At 41.7% G+C, this 24,278-nt stretch overlaps 1 protein-coding gene across 2 annotated transcripts in view; it reads right to left on the bottom strand.

Annotated features, from left to right (window-relative positions):
- syt9b (synaptotagmin IXb) overlaps nt 1-24,278 on the bottom strand; it is a 106,406-nt gene that overhangs the window by 15,993 nt on the left and 66,135 nt on the right. The window contains exons 4-6 of one of the 2 annotated variants that reach the window (XR_015760020.1): nt 11,911-12,031; nt 10,494-10,665; nt 6,944-7,068 (exon numbers count right to left, since the gene is read on the bottom strand). Coding sequence is in view for 1 of the 2 variants with exons in the window: in XM_043705606.2 (XP_043561541.1) it covers nt 6,944-7,073; nt 10,494-10,665; nt 11,911-12,031 (423 nt within the window). In the remaining variant the exon portion in view is untranslated. Of the gene's footprint in view, nt 1-6,943; nt 7,074-10,493; nt 10,666-11,910; nt 12,032-24,278 lie in introns of both variants that reach the window. The other variant, XM_043705606.2, reaches the window with a different exon arrangement.

Genomic DNA, 24,278 nt, shown 5'->3' with positions numbered 1-24,278 from the left:
AGAAATAGGAAAGGTGCAGTCACCTTGTTGGGTGTTTACTATAGGCCCCCCAATAGCAGCAGAGATGTGGAGAAACAGATTGGGAAACAGATTTTGGAAAGGTGCAGAAGCCACAGTGTAGTAGTCATGGGCGATTTCAACTTCCCAAATATTGATTGGAAGCTCTTTAGATCAAGTAGATTGGATGGGGCGGTGTTTGTGCAGTGTGTCCAGGAAGCTTTTCTAACACAGTATGTAGATTGTCCGACCAGAGGGGAGGCCATTTTGGATTTGGTACTCGGTAATGAACCGGGACAAGTGATGGGCTTGTTAGTGGGTGAACATTTTGGTGATGGTGACCACAATTCTGTGACTTTCACCTTGGTTATGGAGAGAGATAGGTGCGTGCAACAGGGTAGGTTTTACAATTGGGGGAAGGGTAATTACGATGCTGTAAGACAGGATCTGAGGAGCATAAGTTGGGAGCATAGGCTGTCGGGGAAGGATGTCGTGGAAATGTGGAACTTTTTCAAGGAACAGATACAACGTGTCCTTGATATGTATGTACCGGTCAGGCAGGAAAGAAATGGTCATGTGAGGGAACCTTGGTTGACGAGGGAGGTTGAATGTCTTGTAAAGAGGAAGAAGGAGGCTTACATAAGGTTGAGGAAACAGGGTTCAGACAGAGCAGTGGAGGGATACAGGATAGCCAGAAGGGACCTGAAGAAAGGGATTAGGAGAGCCAAGAGAGGGCATGAAAAATCTCTGGCGGATAGGATCAAGGATAACCCAAAGGCATTTTATGCTTATGTGAGAAACATGAGAATGACGAGAACGAGGGTAGGTCCAATCAAGGACAGTAGTGGGAGACTGTGTATTCAGTCGGAAGAGATAGGAGAGGTCTTGAATGAGTACTTTTCTTCAGTATTTACGAATGAGAGGAACCGTATTGTTGAAGAGGAGAGTGTGAAACGGACTGGTAAGCTAGAGGAGAAACATGTTAGGAAGGAAGATGTGTTGGATATTTTGAACAACTTGAGGATAGACAAGTCCCCCGGGCCTGATGGGATATATCCTAGGATTATGTGGGAAGCAAGAGAGGAAATTGCAGTACTGTTGGCAATGATCTTTTCATCTTCACTGTCAACAGGGGTGGTACCAGGGGACTGGAGAGTGGCGAATGTTGTGCCCCTGTTCAAAAAAGGGAATAGAGATAAACCCGGGAATTACAGGCCAGTTATCTTACTTCGGTGGTAGGTAAAGTAATGGAAAGGGTACTGAGGGATAGGATTTATGAGTATCTGGAAAGGCACTGCTTGATTAGGGACAGCCAGCACGGATTTGTGAAGGGTAGGTCTTGCCTTACAAGTCTGATTGAATTCTTTGAGGAGGTGACCAAGCATGTGGATGAGGGTAGAGCAGTGGATGTAGTATACATGGATTTTAGTAAGGCATTTGATAAGGTTCCCCATGGTAGGCTTATGCGGAAAGTCAGGAGGCATGGGATAGAGGGAAATTTGGCCAATTGGATAGAAAACTGGCTAACCGGTCGAAGTCAGAGAGTGGTGGTAGATGGTAAATATTCAGCCTGGAGCCCAGTTACAAGTGGAGTTCCGCAGGGATCAGTTCTGGGTCCTCTGCTGTTCGTAATTTTTATTAATGACTTGGATGAGGGAGTCGAAGGGTGGGTCAGTAAATTTGCAGATGATACGAAGATTGGTGGAGTTGTGGATAGTGAGGAGGGCTGTTGTCGGCTGCAAAGAGACTTAGATATAATGCAGAGCTGGGCTGAGGAGTAGCAGATGGAGTTCAACCCTGCCAAGTGTGAGGTTGTCCATTTTGGAAAGACAAATAAGAATGCGGAATACAGGGTTAACGGTAGGGTTCTTAGTGAGGTGGAGGAACGGAGGGATCTTGGGGTCTATGTTCATAGGTCTTTGAAAGTTGCCACTCAGGTGGATAGAGCTTGTAAGAAGGCCTATGGTGTATTAGCGTTCATTAGCAGAGGGATTGAATTCAAGAGTCGTGAAGTGATGTTGCAACTGTACAGGACTTTGGTTAGGCCACATTTGGAGTACTGTGTGCAGTTCTGGTCGCCTCACTTTAGGAAAGATGTGGAAGCTTTGGAGAGGGTGCAGAGAAGATTTACCAGGATGTTGCCTGGAATGGAGAATAGGTCATACGAGGATAGGTTGAGAGTGCTAGGCCTTTTCTCGTTGGAACAGCGAAGGATGAGGGGTGACTTGATAGAGGTTTATAAGATGATCAGAGGAATAGATAGAGTAGACAGTCAGAAACTTTTTCCCCGGGTACAACAGAGTGTTACAAGGGGACATAAATTTAAGGTGAAGGGTGGAAGGTATAGGGGAGATGTCAGGGGTGGGTTCTTTACCCAGAGAGTGGTGGGGGCATGGAATGCGCTGCCTGTGGGAGTGGTAGAGTCAGAATCTTTGGTGACCTTTAAGCGGCAATTGGATAGGTACATGGATGGGTGCTTAAGCTAGGACAAATGTTCGGCACAACATCGTGGGCCGAAGGGCCTGTTCTGTGCTGTATTGTTCTATGTTCTATGTTCTATGTTCAAACGGACCCCACCACCAGGGATATATTTCCCTCCCCTCCCCTATCAGCGTTCCGAAAAGACCACTCCCTCCGTGACTCCCTCATCAGGTCCACACCCCCCACCAACCCAACCTCCACTCCGGCACCTTCCCCTGCAACCGCAAGAAATGCAAAACTTGTGCCCACACCTCCCCCCTTACTTCCCTCCAAGGCCCCAAGGGATACTTCCATATCCGCCACAAATTCACCTGCACCTCCACACACATCATCTATTACATCCGCTGCACCCGATGTGGCCTCCTCTATATTGGGGAGACAGGCCGCCTACTTGCGGAACGGTTCAGAGAACACCTCTGGGACACCCGGACCAACCAACCCAACCACCCTATGGCTCAACACTTCAACTCCCCCTCCCACTCCACCAAGGACATGCAGGTCCTTGGACTCCTCCATTGCCAGACCATAGCAACACGACGGTTGGAGGAAGAGCGCCTCATCTTCCGCCTAGGAACCCTCCAACCACAAGGGATGAACTCAGATTTCTCCAGTTTCCTCATTTCCCCTCCCCCCACCTTGTCTCAGTCAAATCCCTCAAACTCAGCACCACCTTCTTAACCTGCAATCTTCTTCCTGACCTCTCCGCCCCCACCCCAATCCGGCCTATCACTCTCACCTTGACCTCCTTCCACCTATTGCATTTCCAACGCCCCTCCCCCAAGTCCCTCCTCCCTACCTTTTATCTTAGCCTGCTGGGCACACTTTCCTCATTCCTGAAGAAGGGCTTATGCCCGAAACGTCGATTCTCCTGCTCCTTGGATGCTGCCTGACCTGCTGCACTTTTCCAACAACACATTTTCAGCTCTGATCTCCAGCATCTGCAGTCCTCACTTTCTCCTCAGTATTGGGCAGGGCAACCTGAATAAGACGACTGCCCCTATTTAAAATAATCTTTTACATTTATTTAAGAAGGTGTGTGCTGCCTGAGTTGATTTCCTAAACAGCACGTCTGTTAGTGTTGTGCTTTCTCAATTCGGTAGTGAAGTGTTAGAGTTGATGTTTTTGACAGTCTTGGAGTGGCACTTGAATCCAGAATGTTGCGACTTAGAAGCAAGAGTGCTACTGACCGAGTCACAGCAGTGACATTAGAGCCCTGCTGAAGAAAGCCCCAATATTGATTCGTCACTTACAAGTTGCTGTTGTCTTGGTGACTTCTCACAGTCCCCTAACCATGGCTCAAATCAGGTGCCCAGAGTCATTCATATTACTCTAACTGTCATCGATAGTAAGAAGCTACAGAGAGGCATTAACATAACCCACTCCGTCACGCAAACCAGCCTTTCATCCTTTGACTCCATCTCTACTTCCTGCTGACTCAGGAAAGCACCAACATAATGAATGATATAAAAGTTTTAAAATTCTGGTTGAAAGTTTTGAAACTTTGCAAGTTTTAAAAGTATGAATTGATTCAAGAACAGTTCTTCTTTCCACTATTATCAGATTTTTTAACATGCCTCTCAAATGTTAATTCTGATCTCTCTCTCTCTCTCTCTCTCTCTCTCTATCCCTCTGCTCTCTCCACCTTCTCTGTGGCTATAACAGTATATTCTCCACTCTGTTCTGTTACCCTGACGCATTTCGTATGGTACAATCTGTCTGAATAGCATGCGAAACAACACTTTACACTGTATCTTGGTACACGTGACAATAATAAATAATCAATTCAACATAATTTTCTTGTTTCAAATACAATGTATTATGTTAAAGCCTCAGAATTCTCTTTGCCCTTCTCTTGCTCTCTTGTACAGATCAAAGGCAAATCTTTCAATATCTGGAAAATCGTAAGAACACATTAGGTGTTTTCTCCTATTACTCACAATAATTTAGTTGGTGTTTATCTTAAAGAAAATACAGAAAGTAATTATAGAATTTAGCAACCTTTATTAGTCAGAGTATTGAGTACAGGAGTTGGGAGGTAATGTTGTGGCTGTATAGAACATTGGATAGGCCACTTCTGGAATATTGTGTGCAATTCTGGTCTCCTTCCTATTGGAAAGATGTTGTGAAACTTGAAAGGGTACAGAAAAGATTTACATGGATGTTGCCAGGGTTGGAGGATTTGAGCTACAGGGAGAGGCTAAAAAGGCTGGGGCTGTTTTCCCTGGAGAATCGGAGGCTGAGGGGTGACCTTATAGAGGTTTATAAAATCATGAGGGGCTTGGATAGGATAAATAGACAAAGTCTTTTCTCTGGGGTGGGGGAGTCCAGAACTAGAGGGCATAGGTTTAGGATGAGAGGGGAAAGGTATGAAAGAGACCTGAGGGGCAACCTTTTCACACGGAGGGAAATATGTGTATGGAATGGGCTGCCAGAGGAAGTGGTGGAGGCTAGTACAGTTGCAATATTTAAAAGGCATCTGGATGGGTTTATGATTAGGAAGGGCTTGAAGGGATATGGGCTGGGTGCTGGCAGGTGGGACTAGATTGGGTTGGGATATCCGTTCGGCATGGATGAGTTGGACCGAAGCGTCTGTATTCGTGCTGTACATCTCTATGTCTCTATGAGTCTAATTCAGTCCTTAATGCAAAATTGTACAGCTGAAAATCAGACCATTCAGGTCAAACAATCCATTTATATTCCCCATAGGCCTTCTTCCACGAGTCTGCATTTCATCACATGAACCAAATCATCTATTTCTTTTCTCCTTCCCCATGCCCTTATCCAGCCTTATATTTAATGTATCGATGTTATTTACCACAAGTGCTTCATATGATAATGAGTTCCACATTCTCACCTCTTCTTTGGGAAAAGACTTCCTCCTAAATTCTCTCCTGGATCCTCGTGACTCCTTGTTTTGGTCATCAAATAGAAACATCTTTACAGTTACCTTGTCAAACCATTCCACAACTTTCTGTGAAATCATCTTCCAGTCTTCTCTTTACAAGCAAATACAGTCCCAACCTGCTGAATATTTCCTAATAGATTTAACATCTAAGTTCTGCTTTCTTTCTTGGAAATCTTTTTTGTGCTTTCTCTTATCCTTCCATATTCTTTCTGCAGTCAGGAGATCACAACTGTGTACCAGAAGTTTTTTTAGTTATTTGCATATCATTATAACAAGTTAGGCACTATAAACAGTTAAGTGTTCAAGATGAATTGTCAAATACTGAACTTCACATGGTGCTGAAGGATAGAGGGAACTTAGAACAAATTAAAACCACTTGAGGTGTGCTTTGTTGCACTGAAAATCTAGAAAATATAAAAGCTCTGTGAGAAGTACTGTCATTTGAAACAGATTGCTTGAGGATATTCAATCTCAATAACTTGCTCATTTCCATCCAGTAAAGACCTTATTCAATGTTACTGAACCTTTTATTATGTATCACATCTTTCAATAATACATGGGATTTGATCATCTAGGGTAAAATTAATTTAGCTCAACATGGTTCCATTATTGCTCCATTAGATGTTGTCTGGCAGATGCTCTTTTTTACAGACCAAAAGGCAATTTTAATATTGGTGTGAATACTGCATTACTTTGGTTTAAAAAGATTCCACATCAGTAGATTTAAATTCAAAATAAAATATAATTGAAAAGCACATTGCACATCACTCTGAATGTTGAGGTGGAAAGTCTTAGTCTTTCATGCATCAAAAGTTTTGCAACTACAGCATTGTAAAGCTGCCAAACATGGATCATGAAGTGAGTGTGAAGGCTCAAATTAATCCAGGAATGGAACACCACAAGTGCACAGCAAGACCATCATGCCAGACGAGGTCCTATTCCTCTTTATTCTGATTTCAGTTATTTCCTGATTCTAGATTGCAAGGCTGTGATTGTAATTGCAACGTGAGCAGGAAGTGGAGAAATTAAGTGACTGCCACAGAGGCATAAATGAAGGAAAGGCCAGCCACATAATACATAGCAGAAGTCTAAAACTCATGTATAATTAATTGCATTGAATTGTTATACACAAATGAAAAAATTCATGTAGGAGGTTGAAGTGAGCAAAGAAAATCTGAAATGTTCCTGTAACTTTTACAAAGGGTGTTGGGGAGAGTTACCAGAATTGTGCTAAGGATGAGGAACGTCACCTATGTGGCGTGACTTGAGGAGGTGGGATTGTTCTTCTTACAGCAGAAAAGGTTAAGAGGAAATTTAATATGGACACTTTCTGATAGTGGTCATTTTTGTTCTCAGATATTTATCAGGTATGGTTAGTGTGCAGGATGGAATAGCCCATTTTATATCCAAAAGTTGTTTTAGGTTCAACTTCTATCGCAATCATATCACCTCTAGTGTTGCAACCCACTGTATTTCACATTACAAATAATGGCCTCAGATGTTTCTTTCACATCACTATAAATCTTTTGCAACTTGGTGCATACATCATCAGTTACTTACCTCTGCCAATTGATGCCAATGTGCTATAGGTTTGCGAGGGTAGGTGAGCATCTCATTCCAATGATCACGTCCCAGTCTCTCCGCATCATTCCCCACATGACACACACCGATGACCTCGTTGTGACCTACACTGTGAAAAATTTGCCATAATAATTTTCCTTAAAAAGTTAAAACGGTAACCACTTCTTGAATGACAAGCTCAGAGAGATATTGAGTGTGGCATGAGGTTTAAGAACTGGAGAACTTGCTCGGGTCACATTTACTCACCACTATTTAAAATGTTTCCGCAGTTGCATCAACTGGCAAGTTGCGAGCACCTTCTCCTCCTTTTGGTTTGTGACTTGAGAATGATGTAGCACTGTTGGTCCTCTGGGATACCCCAGGTTATTAAGGCTCCAGTTACTGAGCTTGAGACTGGAGTCAGATATGAGCCAGATGTAATAGCATTTGCATATTCCAATCTCTGAAATATTTGCTTTATTGTATTAAAATAACTACAATTTAGCAGGATTACCTGCTAATACCAACTGCCAAATTATCATCCTCATTGAATCTAATTTCACAAGAATCCTCAGTGGGTTTTGATCCTTTGACCTTGGACCTGCTTGCCCAATAACAAGAATGGATATGCTACCCTACTTATTAGATTTAGAGTCAAGGCTTTCACTGATTCCAGAGTGAAACATGAAGTTTCATTCCTTTTTCAATCACTCCCACTGACTCTGGGACTTAGGGTCTCTTAATGGTTATTTTTCACTAACTAATGTCCTGGGCAGATATTTGCACTCTAAGTGTACATATCAGGATTCGGCCATCCTAATCATTGGATGTTGTATGATTGCCCACCCAACATTAATAGCACATTTTTTTAGTTCATGCATTCTAGGTATGTGCTCCCACTCAGTGAGATTTTACAACTGAAAGGGCAAATTCTTAACTTTAGCAAAAATGCGTAATGTGAGGTAATTTTGCACCAACTCAAAGATTGTCATGTAAAATGCTTCATACACCTGATTTTAACCTTTGCAATATCAAATCACATGCAGACAGCTAAAATATGACCTTAAAAGAAGTGCAAGAGCTTTGGACATCAGACTTACTTCCACCTGCACTGGGGTTTTCTCTAGAAGACGAGCAATTTTCCAGACAAGGGCAAGTTATTGGGGGCGATGGGGAATAATGGGGAGATGTGGTGAGGGGAGTCGCATGATTGGTCTGGTTTAGGGATTCCCAATAGGACAATCATTTGCTGCTTGAACAGCAAGAGCTAAATCATTAGCCATATTTGCCATTTTCTTCATCCACTGACTGGAATCACACCTTCTTTGGACTTAGTAAGTTGTTGCTCTTTATCTAAACTGATTTTCTTGCTTTTCAATCCGGACGAGTGAATAAAACAAAAAAACTTTGATTCACATCTCTTTTGAGTGATGTTTAATATGAGACAAAGGTGGCTTCAAAATGAGTAACCAGATGACTTGTTACAAAATAACCTATTTTGTCTACAGTGTGTCAGTTTTCATTTTCCTCCTAGTATTTGAGGACTTAAACTCCATCCTCTTAAAACTAACAATTTTGGGACTGTGCTTTTAATCAATCATTTGTATTTTATTGTTGGTGTGCCTTCCAGATTTCTTGGATCTGAAACAAACCAATGGAAAGGGATTTGACATGAGGGGTTAATTGACTGTTGTCTGGCACCTTTTATGGGATTCAACATGAGGAAATTTCAGGATGGCAGATACCCGTGAAGCTTGGCTAGGTTGCCAGAGTTGCCCTGGACGGTAATGTATCACACATTTTTTGAAAAATGTTGGTTGTGCCATATGCAGCCAATGAGATGATGAGTTTTGTTTTAAAACTAGCACACAGAACTTTGCAGAAGTTACAAAAGGTTGGAAAACATCCAAATTCTCTTTACGAGGACAGTTCTAGGTTCAATATCATTGGGAAAATTGGAAAGATTTAGCATAAATTTAACTGATTTCAAAGCCCTGGTGAAGGACATCAAGCTTGTTTCAGAATCAGCTTAGCTCTTGGCTCATTAAATGCTGGAAACTAGCTTTCTATGCATCTAATTTCACAGAAGACATCACTTAAAATATACATACACATCTAAGTGTTATAGTTATTTTATGGAATATTTTAGATAATTTATAACTCAGAAGCTTGAAAATGTTTCCAGGCTTTCATAGAAGAAGACAGAAAGTAGTAAACAGGTCCTATACTTTGTACTCAAACCATTCTTCGGTCAACTAACAGATTTGTTACCTATAGGTGGGTACAGTACCTGCCTGAATGCATGTTAAGTGCTTGTCCTCAGTCAAGCTTTTAGTCTTGGGCACTGGAGAAGGAGATCATAACAATATGGGAATCAAGAATAGAAGAAAGTCATACAATTCCTTGAATCCCTTTCTCTATTCAGTAAGATCATAGTCAATCATCTGCCTCAAATCTAACCTTCTTGTGGAATTCTCATATATCCTGATTTCTTTAAGAGTCCAAATAGCTACTGGTCTCATTTTTTAATATAGCCACGTTCAGAGACAGCTGGAGGAGAGAATTCCAAAGATTCACAACTTTCTGTGTTAAGGAACTTCTCTTCATTTAAGTCATATATGGCTGACCTTTTATTTAGGATTTCAGTTGGATAGGAAGATTGGAATTGGATTATTTAGGAGAAAATCCAACAAAAAGAAGGAGCTGTACCCAGAATGGACCAGCTGTAATTGTAATTAATTGTCTGTTCAATCAAAAATGGGTTTTCTCCTTTGCAAGACAAAGCTAAACTGTAAATTTGTGTTGTTCCATTATAAAATTATATCCATAATTAATTGTAATTAAAAACATTAAAGTATGTTGGAAATACACGACCAATCTATTGACACCAACAATGGGAAAACAGCAAGGACTATCCGAAGGATGTTGTGAAAACTGAAAGGGTTCAGAAAAGATTTACAAGGATTTTGCCAGTGTTGGAGAATTTGAGCTATAGGGAGAGGCTGAGTAGGCTGGGATTGTTTTCCCTGGGGCATTGGGGACTGAGTGGTGACCTTAAGAGTTTATAAAATCATGAGGGGCATGGATAGAATAAATAGATAAAGGTCTTTTCCCTGGGGTGGGGGAGTCCAGAACTAGAGGGCATAGGTTTAGGGTGAGAGGGGAAAGAGATAAAAGGGACATAAGGGGAAGTAGTGGAGGTTGCTACATTTGCAGTATTTAAAAGGCATCTGAATGGGTTTAGAGGGATATGGGCCAAGTGCTGGCAAATGGGACTAGATTAGGTTAGGATATCTGGTCGGCATGGATGAGTTGGACCGAATGGTCTGTTTCTGTGCTATACATCTCTATGACTCTATGACTCTTCATCAGAGGAAGAACTGAAAAACAAAGCATCATTTTTCATATAATTTTTGATTTTCACTTTGTTGAACGGTTTGTTTTCTCTTTTTGAAGTTAACTGTCATGATGTGTATATTCAGTTTGATAGGTTTGTTTTATTGATGCATTAAGCAGCAATTGAGACTATATTTTTAAAAAGGTATCTCACCGATCATAATCCATGACGGCTATTAACAAGCTCACTTGGTCGATATTTTCAGGGGGAACATCAAAGACTATGGCTTCATTGTACACAGGGTTTAATGTGTTTCGCTTTGTTGATGTTTTCCTCTTTTTCAACCTCCTTCCATCACACATCAGAGAAATCTTCACGTATGGATCTGTCAGTGCAGCACAATAGTCAAGAAAACCATCTGCTCTCGTGCATCTCTATAACATTATCCTTCTCTGCCTGCTTTAGCTCATCTGTTGCTGAAACATCATTTACTACTTGATTACCTCTTCACTTAACTATTCCCATATATTCCTGCCTAGCCTCCTGTCTTCAAATTTCTATAAACTTGAGCCTATCCAACACACTATTGTCAGTCTCTGAACTGACACCAAGGTCCATTTTCTTTCATCCATGAACTCACCAACTGACTTTGGCTCAAGCTTTCTATTCCCTTCAAGGATCCACCCCTCCCTTTGTCTGTAATCCGTTCCAGCCCCGCAATCCCTTGTGATCTTTATGCTCATAAAATTCTTGCCTCCTCAGCATCCCCAATTTTAATTGACCCACCATTGGTACCTGGATCCTAAGTGCTGAAATTCTCTCCATAAAGCTCTCCACTTCTGTCTCTGAATCCTTAAAAATATATATATTTTATTACCTTAACATTGCCTTGTTTGTCTTGCTATAACAGAATCATAGAATCCCTACAGTGTGGAAACAGGCCCTTTGCCCAACAAGTCCACACTGACCCTCCAAAGAGTAACCCACCCAAACCCACTCCCCCATCCTATATTTACCCCTGACTAATGCATCTCACCTATACACCCCTGAACACTATGGGCAATTTAGCACAGCCAATTCATTTAACCTGCATATCTTTGGACTGTGGGAGGAAACTAGAGCACCTGGTGGAAGTCCACACAGACACTGGGAGAATGTGCACAATTTACATAGACAGTTGTCTGAGGCTGGAATCGAACCCAGATCCCTGGTGCTGCGGAGCAGCAGTGCTAACCTCTGAGCCACCATGCCACCCATAACATATTAGTTTATAATTGTCCTTGAATTGCCTTGGGTCAATTCAATATTTTACCAGTTATTAGAACAAGAGCATATGTGATTGGGAACACTTCCACCTGCAAATTCCCTTCCAAGCTACTCACTAGCCTGACTTGGAAATATGTTGCTGTTCCCTCAGTGTCACTAGGTAAAAATCCTGGAACTCTCTCCAGAATTGCAGCTCTACCTACAGTAAATGGACTGCAGTGATTCAAGAAGGTAGCTCATCACCACCTTTTCAAGGCCAATTAGAGGTGAGCAATAACTACTGGCCCAGTCAACAACACCCATATCCCGTGACTAAATAGATAAAAATTCTGCATTCAGTGTTTTCTGAGGGTTATCTTCTCACCTGAAGCTCCCGTTATATCCATGGCTTTAAGATTACGAGCCTTGATGACAGTGACAGTAAGCCGGCCAGCAGTGGGGAGATAGCACAGTGAAAACATCAAGTCTCCAAGATCGACATTTTCCTAAAGTATTAAAAACAAAATAGTACAGAGCTTAATTGCATTTAATGGATAATTAGAGAGCACATTCAACTCCTTCCCTCAAATTATATGAAGTGTTCAATTTCAGCTTCATAAAAGAGTCATCACACATCCCTATCTGATCTTGGAAATCGCATCTTCATGTATTTACATGCATTTTCATTGGTCTTTATGTAATTATTGACAGAAGGCTATATAAATGGGCCACATAAATCTCATCAATCACATTTCAGTGGAAGCAATGAGCTATGATTTGGCAAGTAGAGAATTGAGACACTCAATCTAATTCATGCAATTATCTACCCAGAAACTCTGAAGGAAACAATTTCACCTCATTTGAGTTATTTGGAAATGATGCTGTGACAACTGATGTTATTTCACTCCAATTAGCCATATTTCGAGCAATTTGAATTTTATCTTTGATTCAGGAAATTCACAAGCATTCTTGGTCCATTATGCATTACATTGTTATCTTTTATTTCATATAATATTGATAGCATTTTAGCTACTGACAGAAAGTAGTAGGAAGTTACAAACATCCAGCTGCAATTTGACTAATTACAGTATTTACTCATGCTTCCCAATAAACACTGAAATTAGAATAATATTTTATTGCAAAGGACAAACATTTCCTGTCAGTTACAGTCAAGAAAAGCAGGTGGTGGGTGAAACTAGCTTAGATTTACTATTATTCATGTTGCATCACTGTTCAAGGTGGAGTTAGGTTCCGCCTCTCAGATAAGACATTAACTTGACATTAACCCCATTCCTAATGAAGGGCTTTTGCCTGAAACATTGATTTCCCTGCTCCGCTAATGCTGCCTGACCTGCTGTGCTTTTCTAGCACCACACTCTTGACTCTGATTTCCAGCATCTGCAGTCCTCACTTTCACCTAGACACCCCATCTGTCCTCTCACTGGGTATGAAAACACTATTTCCAAGAAGACCAGATCCCCTAGCTGCATTTATCCCTCCAGCAACAAAAAATGATTACTTGGGCCTTTGGCTCAACATAGTTTGTGCAACCTTGTTTTGCACAAATTAGCTGTTGCATTTCCTTTCATTACAGCAAAACAAATTTCATATTAGCAATAACATAGTTATATATCACCATTATCATTAGAAAATATCTGAAGGTATTTCCCATAAGCATCATATATTACACTGAGCCACCATAAGCATACACTAAGTTAAGTGACCCATACTTAGTTCAAGGAAAGGTTTTGTAAGAAACTTCTATAAGTGGGAAGACAAGGTAGAGAGACAGGAAATTCCAGAGTTTAGAACATGGACAGCTGAATGCATGGGTCTTAATAGTAGTGTGATGAAAGTCAGGAATACTCAAGAGGCCAGAATTCAAACCTTACAGCGGAATTAGTGGGTTAAGATGCCGGAGGTCATTAGAGACATAGAAAGGCTTGAGGCGTAGAGGAATTTAGAAACAAGAGTGTGAATTTTAAACTTGGCTGAAGGCCAATGCAGTGAGCATAGGGGAAGTGGACAGGACTTGGTGTGAGTTAGAATATGGGAAACAGAGTTTTGAATATATTTGGGGATGGGGTGGTGGAATGAGAGGGTTAGGTTTAACCCTAGCTTGCAATAGTAAAGTCAAGGAAAAACATCAGCTCAAAATGCTATTGGGAATATGAAGGATACGGTAGAATTACAAATTCTTTCATTAACATCTTTTAAAAACAAGATACTAGCCATTTAGGATGGCTTACATACATGCAATTTATCTCAACAGTTTCCTTCATAGATGGCACTGAAGTAAGAAACATATTTAGGAAAGTAAATAGTGAGATTGACAATTCAACTTAATAGATTTCTACAAATAAAAGTTGTTCATTCATTTTTGATTTAACACTGCTGGTAGGGCTAGCAATTCCTGCCTATTTGTAATTGCACAGGACAAGGTGTTGCTAAGTCACGGTCTCAAGCACCTGCAATACAGTGCTGACAGGGAGAATGTTCCAGAATTTTCACCCAGCAACAAAGAAGGAATGACAATTTATTTCCAAGCTGGCATTGAGTAGGTCACAGATTTCAGAATTCCAATGTGTATAAGATTTACTCATTCCTGGCTAATCTGTGAAAGCACATGAATGTAATGCTATTATTGACTAATCTTTGAGCAAAGAAGCTGCGAAAGATTCTCATAACTCAGTCATTTCAACACCTCTGCCCTGTTTAGCAAATCGACTCTATTCACTTATACTCTCATGATTGCATCTTACCTAAATCAATCTAATTATGTGGAACATCTGGTTTGATATTTTTTCATTACCTATTTTGATGGAATACAGATTATGTTAATAAAATAAATTGAATTTATTTAGGTCAAGGTGATAATAGTATGCAAACCTACAAACAGGCTACATGATATGAAAGCAAAGATGTCATATAATTAGACTGGTGTAGAATTAGAAAGAATATATGGATCATGAATATGGTCTCAGCACAACTATAAATGACCTACCTGTCACAAACTTTTTTATTATTCATTCAAGTCAAGGGAGGTGAGTGGCTTGGAAAAGAAAATGCAGATGCTGCTATTGCAGGTGTTCCCATATATCTGCTGCCCTTGTTCTTCTAGGTGGTAGAGATTGTGAGCCCGAAAGGTGCTGTTGAAGAATTTATGGTATTTTGTAGCTGATGCACACTGCTACCACTGTGTGTCAGTGGTGCAGGGAGTGAACTTTCATGATGCTACATGGGCTACCAATCAAGTCGGCTGCTTATCCTGGATAGTATTGAGATTTTTAAAGGTTGCCAGTCTTGCACCATTAGGACAAATGCACAGTATTTCATCACACTCTTTACTTCTGCTTTATAGATGGTGGATAGGTCTTTGATCAGGAGGTGAGTCATTCATCACAAACCTCCATGACTCTGACATGTTTATGGAGCCACAGTAGTTATATGGCTTGTCCAGTTTGGTTTCAGATTAGATTCTCTACAGCGTGGAAACAGGCCCTTCAGCCCAACTCTCAGGATGTTAATAAGGGAGGATTCAGTGTTGATAATGTCACTGAATGTCAAGAGGTCATGATTACATTCTTTATTTTTAGTGATGATCATTACCTGATACCCTTGTACAGTGAATGTTACTTGTCACATATCAACCCAAACTTGAACGTTGTCCAGGTCTTGCTCTATATTGACATAGACAATATCTCAGGAGTCACAAATAGCACCAAATGTTGTGCAATTATCAACAAATATTCCAACTCTTCCTTTATGCTGAAGGGAAGGTCATTGATGAAGTAGCCAAAGATGGTTGGGCCTAACACACTACCCTGAGTACACCTGCAGAGGTGTTCTGTGCTTAAAATAATTTGTCTCCAATAGCTACAACCTCTTTCCTTTAAGCCAGATAGGATTCCAACTACAGTGAGTTTCCCCCTTGATTCTCACTGAATCCGGTTTTGTTAGCATTCCTTCCTAGCAGACTCTACTGAATGCAATTTTAATTTCAGGGACAGTTAACCTCTTGAGTTCAGCTCTTTTGTCCCTGTTTAGACCCAACTATAATGACGTTAGCAGCCAATGAGCCTGACTCAAACTGAACATCAGTGAAAAGATCATTGTTGAGTAAGTGCTGCTTGATAGCACTATTGACGACACATTCTATCACTTTGCTGATGATTGAGAGTAGACTGATGGGGTGTTAATCACAAGCAGTGTAGCAGTGTGTACTAGCTACAAGATGCACTGCAGAAATTCACGCATCCTCCTTAGATAGCACCTTCCAAACCCAGTCACTAACATCTAGAAGGACAAAAGCAGCAATACATGGGAATAACACCACCTACTCTTTAACTTCGAACTACACATCATTCTACTTGGATATATATCACTGTTACTTCACTGTTACACAGACAAAGTCCTAGAACTCTCTCTCCAGTCCTTCCTAACAGGTCTGTGGGTGTACCTACACCACAGGACTGCAGCTCTCAATCACCTTTCAAGGACATTTAGAGACAGACAATAAATACTGAGTAAGCCAGCCAAGTCTATATCCTCTGATCCTAGAAAAAAACTTTTCTAGGATTCATACAGGATGCGTATGTGAATATGAAGTGTTTAGAGGGATTTGTGCCATGTGCTGGCAAATGGGACTAGGTTATTTTAGGATATCTGGTCAGCATGGACAGGTTGGACTGAAGGGTCTTTTTCCATGCTGTACATCAGTATGTCTCTAGGTGGAAAGGAAGGTGAGAGAAAGAACAAGTGAATAAGTTTAGGAAAGAAAGAAAGGGAGAGAAAGCAAAAGATAAAAGAAAAAGGAGGGCGAGAAAGAGATGGCGAGAAAGACAGGGATGAATGGGAGGAAAGGAGAAAACAAGGAGGTAAGAATAGAGGAGAGAAATAGAGATGGGAGACTGAGGCAGAGAAAGAAAATTTGAGTGAATTGAGGGAGAAGTTGATGGACCAATGTGATGGAAACGTCACCGATCTGCTGCCAGAATTTTTTTTTGTATCTTGCCTAGACGTTTGATGGAGGTGGCAGGAGAATCTGCCCAATTTTGGAAATAATATTCAAGTCTTAGATGAAGCTGGGACTTCATAGTGCATTGTATTTGATGAGACGGAAAAGAAATGGTTGACATATAATAATGCCTGGCACAATTCTCATATTGAATGAATAATTGCTGGGAATATTGGAGCAGATGGTGAACCGAATACACAGGAATGTCTACATTTATTAAAAAGGCAAATGGCGGTGACCACGTTTGTAAGAACATGGGATTTCAGGTGGATTTAAGTGTCTATGGGAATAGGACTTAGTGAAATGAAATGGGTGCAATTTCAAAGGACATGTCAGTGCTAAGACACCTTGATTAACATCTTTGTGGGTCGGACAGATGCAAGAAGTGTGCTTATGACTTCCCAATACTCACTGGTCATGGGTGAAGCATCTCACCATCAATGTGTTCTTTGAGCATTTAGGGCCATGCCAAACTGCATGTTTTTAATGAGTGAAATGAGTTTTTGCAGTGGATGAGAGTCTACATCAAAGAGGATCAGTTGAAACTTTAGTGAAGAGAAAGGGTTAAAATGGCCAAGGAGATTCATGACTTCTGTGAATGTGTTCCTCTCCCATCCACCCCACTTCCAACTCCAACACTTAGCAGGCTTGAGGAATTGGAGCATCAATTACTTCAGGGGCTGGATTTATGTCTCACATCTTGATGGCATCTCATCTGTGGGACATACCACCTCTGAGGGTGAAGCACTCTTTCTGTCAGCTATTTGCAAAAGTTGGAACATGCAAAACAAGACCCTGGCTCCTTAGCCTTTGGTTCCTGGGGAGTCCAAGCATTTCATATTCTACTCCAAGCCACATTCCCCACCTTCCTGCACGCCTACCCCCCACCGATTCAAATCTAGTGGTAAAAGTATTCCACAATAGTTTGATCATTTGGTAGCTGCTGTAGACACAAACAGAAATGTCAGGATTGGAAGTGTAACTTGAGTAACAGGAAGTCACTAGGGATTGGGTTAAGTAGGGCAGCACTGAATGCAGACTGAGCTTTGATAATAGAAACAACTTTTTGCATATTTCAGTAAAGAAGAAAAAGAGAAAAGACAGATTTGCATGTATATAATATCTTGCACAACCTCAGGATGTCCCAAAGCAATCTATAGACAATAACATACTTTTGCAGTGAGGTCACCATTATAATGCAGGAAATGAGAGAGCTCATTTCATGATTATGGTTTAACATTTATTGGTCAAATAGCTATTGAAATAATCTTTAAAAATCTTTGATAGCATAGAATCATAGAATCCCTACAGTGTAGAACCAGGCCATTTGGCCCAACAGGTCCACACCGACCCTCAGAAGAGTATCCCATCCAGACCCATTCCCTGACCCTACTCCCCTTCATTTATCCCTGACTAATGCACCTGAACTACACAGCCCTGAACACGATGGGCAATTTAGCTTGGCCAATTCACCTAATGCACATCATTGGGATGTGGGAGGAAACTGGAGCACCTGGAGGAAACCCACGCAGACACCAGGAGAACGTACAAACTCCACACAGTCAACCAAGGCTGGAATCGAACCTAGGTCCCTGGCGCTGTTTGGCAGCAGTGTTAACCACTGACACCCCATGCTGGCCCCAAATGGAGGAATCATATGAAAAATAATTTTATAATATTGCTTGGATGCAAAACCCTCTTGCACATCTCAAAGACCTGGTACATAGAAACATGAATAATGAATGAAAAGATTCAAGACTTTGATTTATACTCGACTCGCTGGGCTCTCTTTCTAAGAGAGTAGATAGCATTAAACCAAGTCAGCACTGGGTAAGGATGATGCATAAAAAAGTATCCACTGTCCCATTAGTGGAAGAAAAGGGGTGGCTGAAAGAGTATTTGAACTCATAAGTCTGCATTAGGCTTAATACTTAGCCCTGTTGTCTCACAGCACCAAGGAACCCAATTTGATTACATCCTTGAGCGATTGTGTGGTGTCTGCACATTCTCCCTGTGTTTGTGTGGGTTTCCCCCAGGTGCTCTGGTTTCCTTCCACAGTCCAAAGATGCGCAGGTTAGGTGGATTGACCATGCAAAATTGCCCCATAGTGTCCAAGGATGTGGATTAGCGATGGGGAAATGGGGAATGCAGGGTTACAGGGATGGGGGGGGGGGGGGGGGGGGGATGGTGGTGGGTCTGGGTGGGATGCTGTTTGGAGGGCTGGTGTGACTTGATGGGCTGAATAGCCTGCTTCCAGACTGTAAGGATTCTATGATTCTAAGTGCCTGATCATGGAACATGTCATTTTAAGCTCCTCTGCAAGTTGTGGGAGGCACCTTATTTCTGCACTCCACATCATAGAAAGAGAGAATGAATTGTGAAAATAAAAAATCTCATTCTCAAATTTGCTGTCATATGGCAGAAACACCTATGAAGAAAGAAAAATAAACTTGTATTTATATAGAATGAACCCAGGATGCTGCAAAGTAGGTAATTAAGTACTGTCGTCCCTATTGTAAAATAAAAATTGCAGCAAACAATTTGCATACAGCATGCCCTCACAATAGCAGTGAAATTGATTAGTAACCTATTTGTTAGTGATGTTGGCTAAGGGGTAAATATTAAGCTAGATAACAAGGAGTATTTCCTAGCTCTTGTCAAAACAGTGCCATGGAATCTTTTGTATCCAACTGAGAGGATAGATTGGGTATTCGGTTAGAATTTCATTCCCCCCACCCCTGCCCTGAATTTTAACAGCTGATGAACTAGCTCCAAAAATGGCCTGTGTCTTTCAAGAGTCAATAAACAGTAACTTCCGATTAGATCAATGGAGAGAAGCCAACTGTTGTGGCATGTTTGGAAAAAGAGATAAAATTCAGCTGGAAAGCTACACATTGGTATCTCTCACCAGCGTCATTTGCAAATTGTTTGAACAGATTATTCATTCTCATGTCAAGAAGCACTCTGTGCACTGGTAGATTGCATGATTTTTCAGGCTAAAAGATGCATTGAAACATAGCTTTTACAGACTGTTGATGACCTAGCATTGAGACTTGAAAGAAATGGAACTACTTTTGTGGAAATACCAGATTTCTGGAAAAATATTTGACAGAGCTCTTCATGGAAAGCTCTTGTCCAAACTTCACTATAATGGAATCGAGGGGACACTGTTAAATTGGAGCTGGCACCTGCTTACCCATAGGTACATGCATTGAGGAATCATTCAGGATCGGTGCCAGGCCCTCTACTTTTTGTCATTTACATAAATGATTTGGATGCGAACGTAAGAGGTACAGTTAGTAAGTTTGCAGATGACACCAAAATTGGAGGTGTAGTGGACAACGAAGAGGGTTACCTCAGATTACAACAGGATCTTGACCAGATGGGCCAATGGGCTGAGAAGTAGCAGATGGAGTTTAATTCAAATAAATGCAAGGTACTGCAATTTAGGAAAGCAAATCTGAGCAGGACTTATACACTTAATGGTAAGGTTCTAGGGAGGGGTGCTGAACAAAGAGACCTTGAAGTGCAGGTTCATAGCTCCTTAAAAGTGGAGTCGCAGGTAGATAAGATAGTGAAAAAGGCGTTTGGTATGCTTTCCTTTATTGGTCAGAGTATTGAGTACAGGAGTTGGGAGGTCATGTTGCAGCTGTACAGGACATTGGTTAGGCCACTGTTGGAATATTGCAATAAATAATGTCAGAATTCTGGTCTACTTCCTACCAGAAAGATGTTGTGAAACTTGAAAGGGTTCAGAAAAGATTTACAAGGATGTTGCCAGGGTTGGAGGATTTGAGCTATAGGGAGAGGCTGAACAGGCAGGGACTGTTTTCCCTGCACTGTCGGAGGCTGAGGGGTGACCTTATAGATGTTTACAAAATTATGAGGGGCATGGATAGGGTAAATAGGCAAAGTCTTTTCCCAGGGGTTGGGGAGTCCAGAACTAGAGGGCACAGGTTTAGGGTGAGAGGGGAAAGATATAAAAGAGACCTAAGGGACAACTTTTTCACGCAGATGGTGGTACGTGTTTGGAATGAGCTGCCAGAGGAAGTGGTGGAGGCTGGTACAATTGCAACATTTAAGAGGCATTTGGATGGGTATATGAATAGGAAGGGTTTGGAGGGATATGGGCTGGGTGCTGGCAGGTGGGACTAGATTGGGTTGGGATATCTGTCAGCATAGACGTGTTGGACCGAATGGTCTGTTTCCATGATGTAGATCTCCATGACTCTATGATTCTATGTCCTCTCCAGAGTGCCCCAGGGATTAGTGTTGGAACCTTTACAGTTCTTCAACTATATAAATGCCCTTTTCAAAACTCAATAAACAGGGTGCAGCTATTTGCAGGTGACTGTATTGATGATGCAGATATTAGTTTATGAATCAGGAAAAACTCAAGATCACATCAAATCTCTGCAAGCTGATTTTCTGGAATTGCAAAAATGTAAGACCAATGGAAAATGCCATTCAATGTCTCAAATACTGTCATACACAACCCCAACAAGAAAAAAATACAGCAACAGATACATTTTAAGTTCTGTAATCAAACTCTCTCAAAATGCAGATATTCGACAATTCTTGGAGGAGCTTTCCACAGTGATCTGATACAACCAAAACAACTTGGGTTTTTGGATGTCTGAGGAGGAATCTTTGACATTGCAGCAAATATATAAAAGACATAGCTTACCAAACTTTTGCCCATCCATTGCAAGTCTTATGTGAAATCCTTACACAGCAAAAGATACAAACAGGATTGGAACACTTTAAGAATGTACTGATTCTGCATGCATCAATATGGGAAATACACAGGGTGTCACATCCTGACCACGATTTGAAATTGGAATCAACGCAGCAATGGAGGGAAAAATACTAGATTGATCATGTTATATAACATATGGAATAGAGTGGTGAAACAAGTAGCTGCTGCCCTCTGGTAATGACAAACACAGGGTAGTCATGTACACAGACTTAAAGACCATTTATTTCCAAGAAAATGCATCAGCAGTCTTTCTTCCCAAGGACAAACTCACAATGGAACAAGTTGCCAAAGGAAATCATCACAACCCATCAATTGGAGATCTTCAAGTTTCATCTTTAGATTATTTTCATTAAAGGTCTTCTTTATAAGGAGTACCATTTCAACGGGCCAGAGCTGTTCATATAAATATTGCCAGAATACACATATTATCTGTGACATGACTAAAACAGAAACAGAAAGATAGCTGTCTGAAATGTCAGCATTGCCTCAGTGCTGTGTTGAGAGCAAAAGACTGGGTTACATGCTTGAATATTTGGAGTGGGACTGAGGTGTTGTAAATCGTTGGGACTCTGTGCCATGTGTCTACAGTGTTCTGTACTTAGTGGGTTATGGAGACAGACTGAAGTAACTCAGACTGTTTTTTCTTCTGATATGAAAAGGAAAACAAATCAGTTCAGAGAATTTTGATTTTTCGGGAATTAGTCATAATTGTGGCAGAAGAGGACCTATTTTGTCAATGGGGCAATCAGATGGTTAGATCACATGGAGTGGGAAATAGTACAAGCAACAGCCTTGTCAGAACTGGAGAAGAGGCAAAACATTTTTGTGGACCATGTGAAGACCTGAGTAGAAGATAAAGTCAACATAGTCTTAGCAAACATAGGGCTACTTTCCCCTTAGAGAAAAGCGACTGGTGGTGGTTCAATATGAGGGTCAATATGCCTCAGACAAAGGAAGACACTGAGAAGGAGAGTACTTCATAGTAACCGCAATGGGTGCAGAAATTGAACCCACACTTTTGGTGTTACATTGCATTGTTAACCAGCCATTCAAGCAAACCGATACCTGTTGTAGAATCTTATCGGAGTCTGAGTGACACAGGCTGTGCCAAAATTTGTGGCAGATCCAGACAAGAAGTCCAGCGATGCTTATCTCAATATCAGGAAAATCTTAATGTTAGGAATATCCACTGCTTCTTTGATACTTTTGCCAAGTGGTGAGGTGATTTCTCATGAGCTAGTGGCCAATTGCCAATGAAAGGGCTTGTTACTCACCTCATTAATGCTGCAACTCACTGAAATAATATTCAGCATCTTGTCTTCCCAAACTCACCAGACAAGTGGACAGTGAGAATTCTTGACATGGAAATCAGAGCAAGTATCTGATAATTTCAGCTCTGACATGTCCCAGCCTCTGAGAACCCTCATGGCACACCTCTGATCCACCTACAGTGTGGTTCTGCGCTTCAGGGCTGCACAGTTACTATCACTGTAATGCTGCTGAAAGGACATTGTGTGCTCAGGGATACAGACGTGACTCATGGACTGGACCAGGCTGCATCCAGATGTGTTTATGTGCTGTCAGAGAGCACACAGCCCACGTGGATACTTATAGCAATTCTATCTTATATTGACTAGTCCTATAAGTTTTGTGCTATGCCCCCTCAGCCAGAAATACCTGGCACACAGTCCTGCTGAGTTGCTGTACAGTTTAGTACAGACACAAAAGCCAAGAAACTTGTCATGGATGTCAAAAGGCCTCAGATAAGCTAAGCTCAGTCAAGGATCTCAATACAGGAGGTGAAGGGTAGTCTCCGATATCAGTCCAGGGGCTTGGACATTGTCAGTCAGCTGCTTGGACAGTTAGAGTCAGAATGTTCTTGACACAAGGGGTGAGGAGCCAAATATCAGGCACCCCACCACCCGTCTTGACTCTCTGTCCAACTGAAGGTGCTTTCCTCTAGAATGAGAAACAGGCAGGTATGCTGGGAAGTGAAAGAGGGTGTTGCAGAAGTTGTTAGTGCAGCTGGGAAGGTCTCCCTGGCAAGTGAGTAGATACCACAGAGGGCATGCATGGTTAGTGCTGTCGGAATTGGGGTGGTGGGAATGCGTGAAGGAAGATGTTGTTCGGCAATAGTGAGAATGGTAGAGCATGAGCCTTGGTGGACTGTGGGTACAGTAGGAGATGAGTGATGTCAGGGGGGAATGGTGGCACCTACTCTGGCAAAGGGGATAAGGACATTGATCTTCTTCTGACAGTGCTGTGCATTCCTCCAGACGACTGGGATTGGACTGATCTGACTGGCAAACTCAGACAAGGTTGGCATGGTCTGGTGTCAGATCTCAACCGATTCTCAAACTTTATATGGATAAGTAGGCCAACTTGTTGGCTTGGAGCTGGGTGCGGAATGCTTTTGGTAAGCAGAACTAGTGCCGCGGGATGAACTGACTGCCAGTCCTGGGGGAAAGCGTTGTCCCGCTTGTGCACCACCCCACCCAGCTTGAACACCAGGAACAAGTCCACAAAATGGCATTCAGTCATGTCTGGGGCAAGTATCAGGAACTATTAAGGCAGCTGACAGTGCTCATCTGGTGCACAATGGCCCTTTAAAGATGGCTCCTCCCCAGGGATGCCAGTCAATTCTGGGATATCCCATCAGAGGTAAGTTGTACCATACAGTGCGTGAAGTAGATGATTAAAGAGGCAAAGCTTGGTAAGATTTGGCTAGCAAGCCCATAGAATCCCTACAGTGTGGAAACAGGCCCTTCAGCCCCTTAAGTCCACATTGACACTCCAAAGAGTAACCCACACAGACCTATTCCTCTACCCTTTTATCCCATATTTATCCCTGACTAATGCATCTAAACTATATATCACTGAACACTATGGGCAATTTAGCATGGCCAATTCACTAACCTGCATACCTTTGGACTGTGGGAGGAAACCCACGCAGACACAGGGAGAATGTGCAAAGTCC

This window comes from Chiloscyllium plagiosum, unplaced genomic scaffold (genome assembly GCF_037043375.1).
Source record: "Chiloscyllium plagiosum isolate Xiang-an unplaced genomic scaffold, Cpla_swu_hap1 HiC_scaffold_18, whole genome shotgun sequence".
In the NCBI taxonomy this organism is placed as follows: Eukaryota; Metazoa; Chordata; class Chondrichthyes; order Orectolobiformes; family Hemiscylliidae; genus Chiloscyllium; species Chiloscyllium plagiosum.
This window is presented reverse-complemented; position numbering and strand designations above follow the sequence as displayed.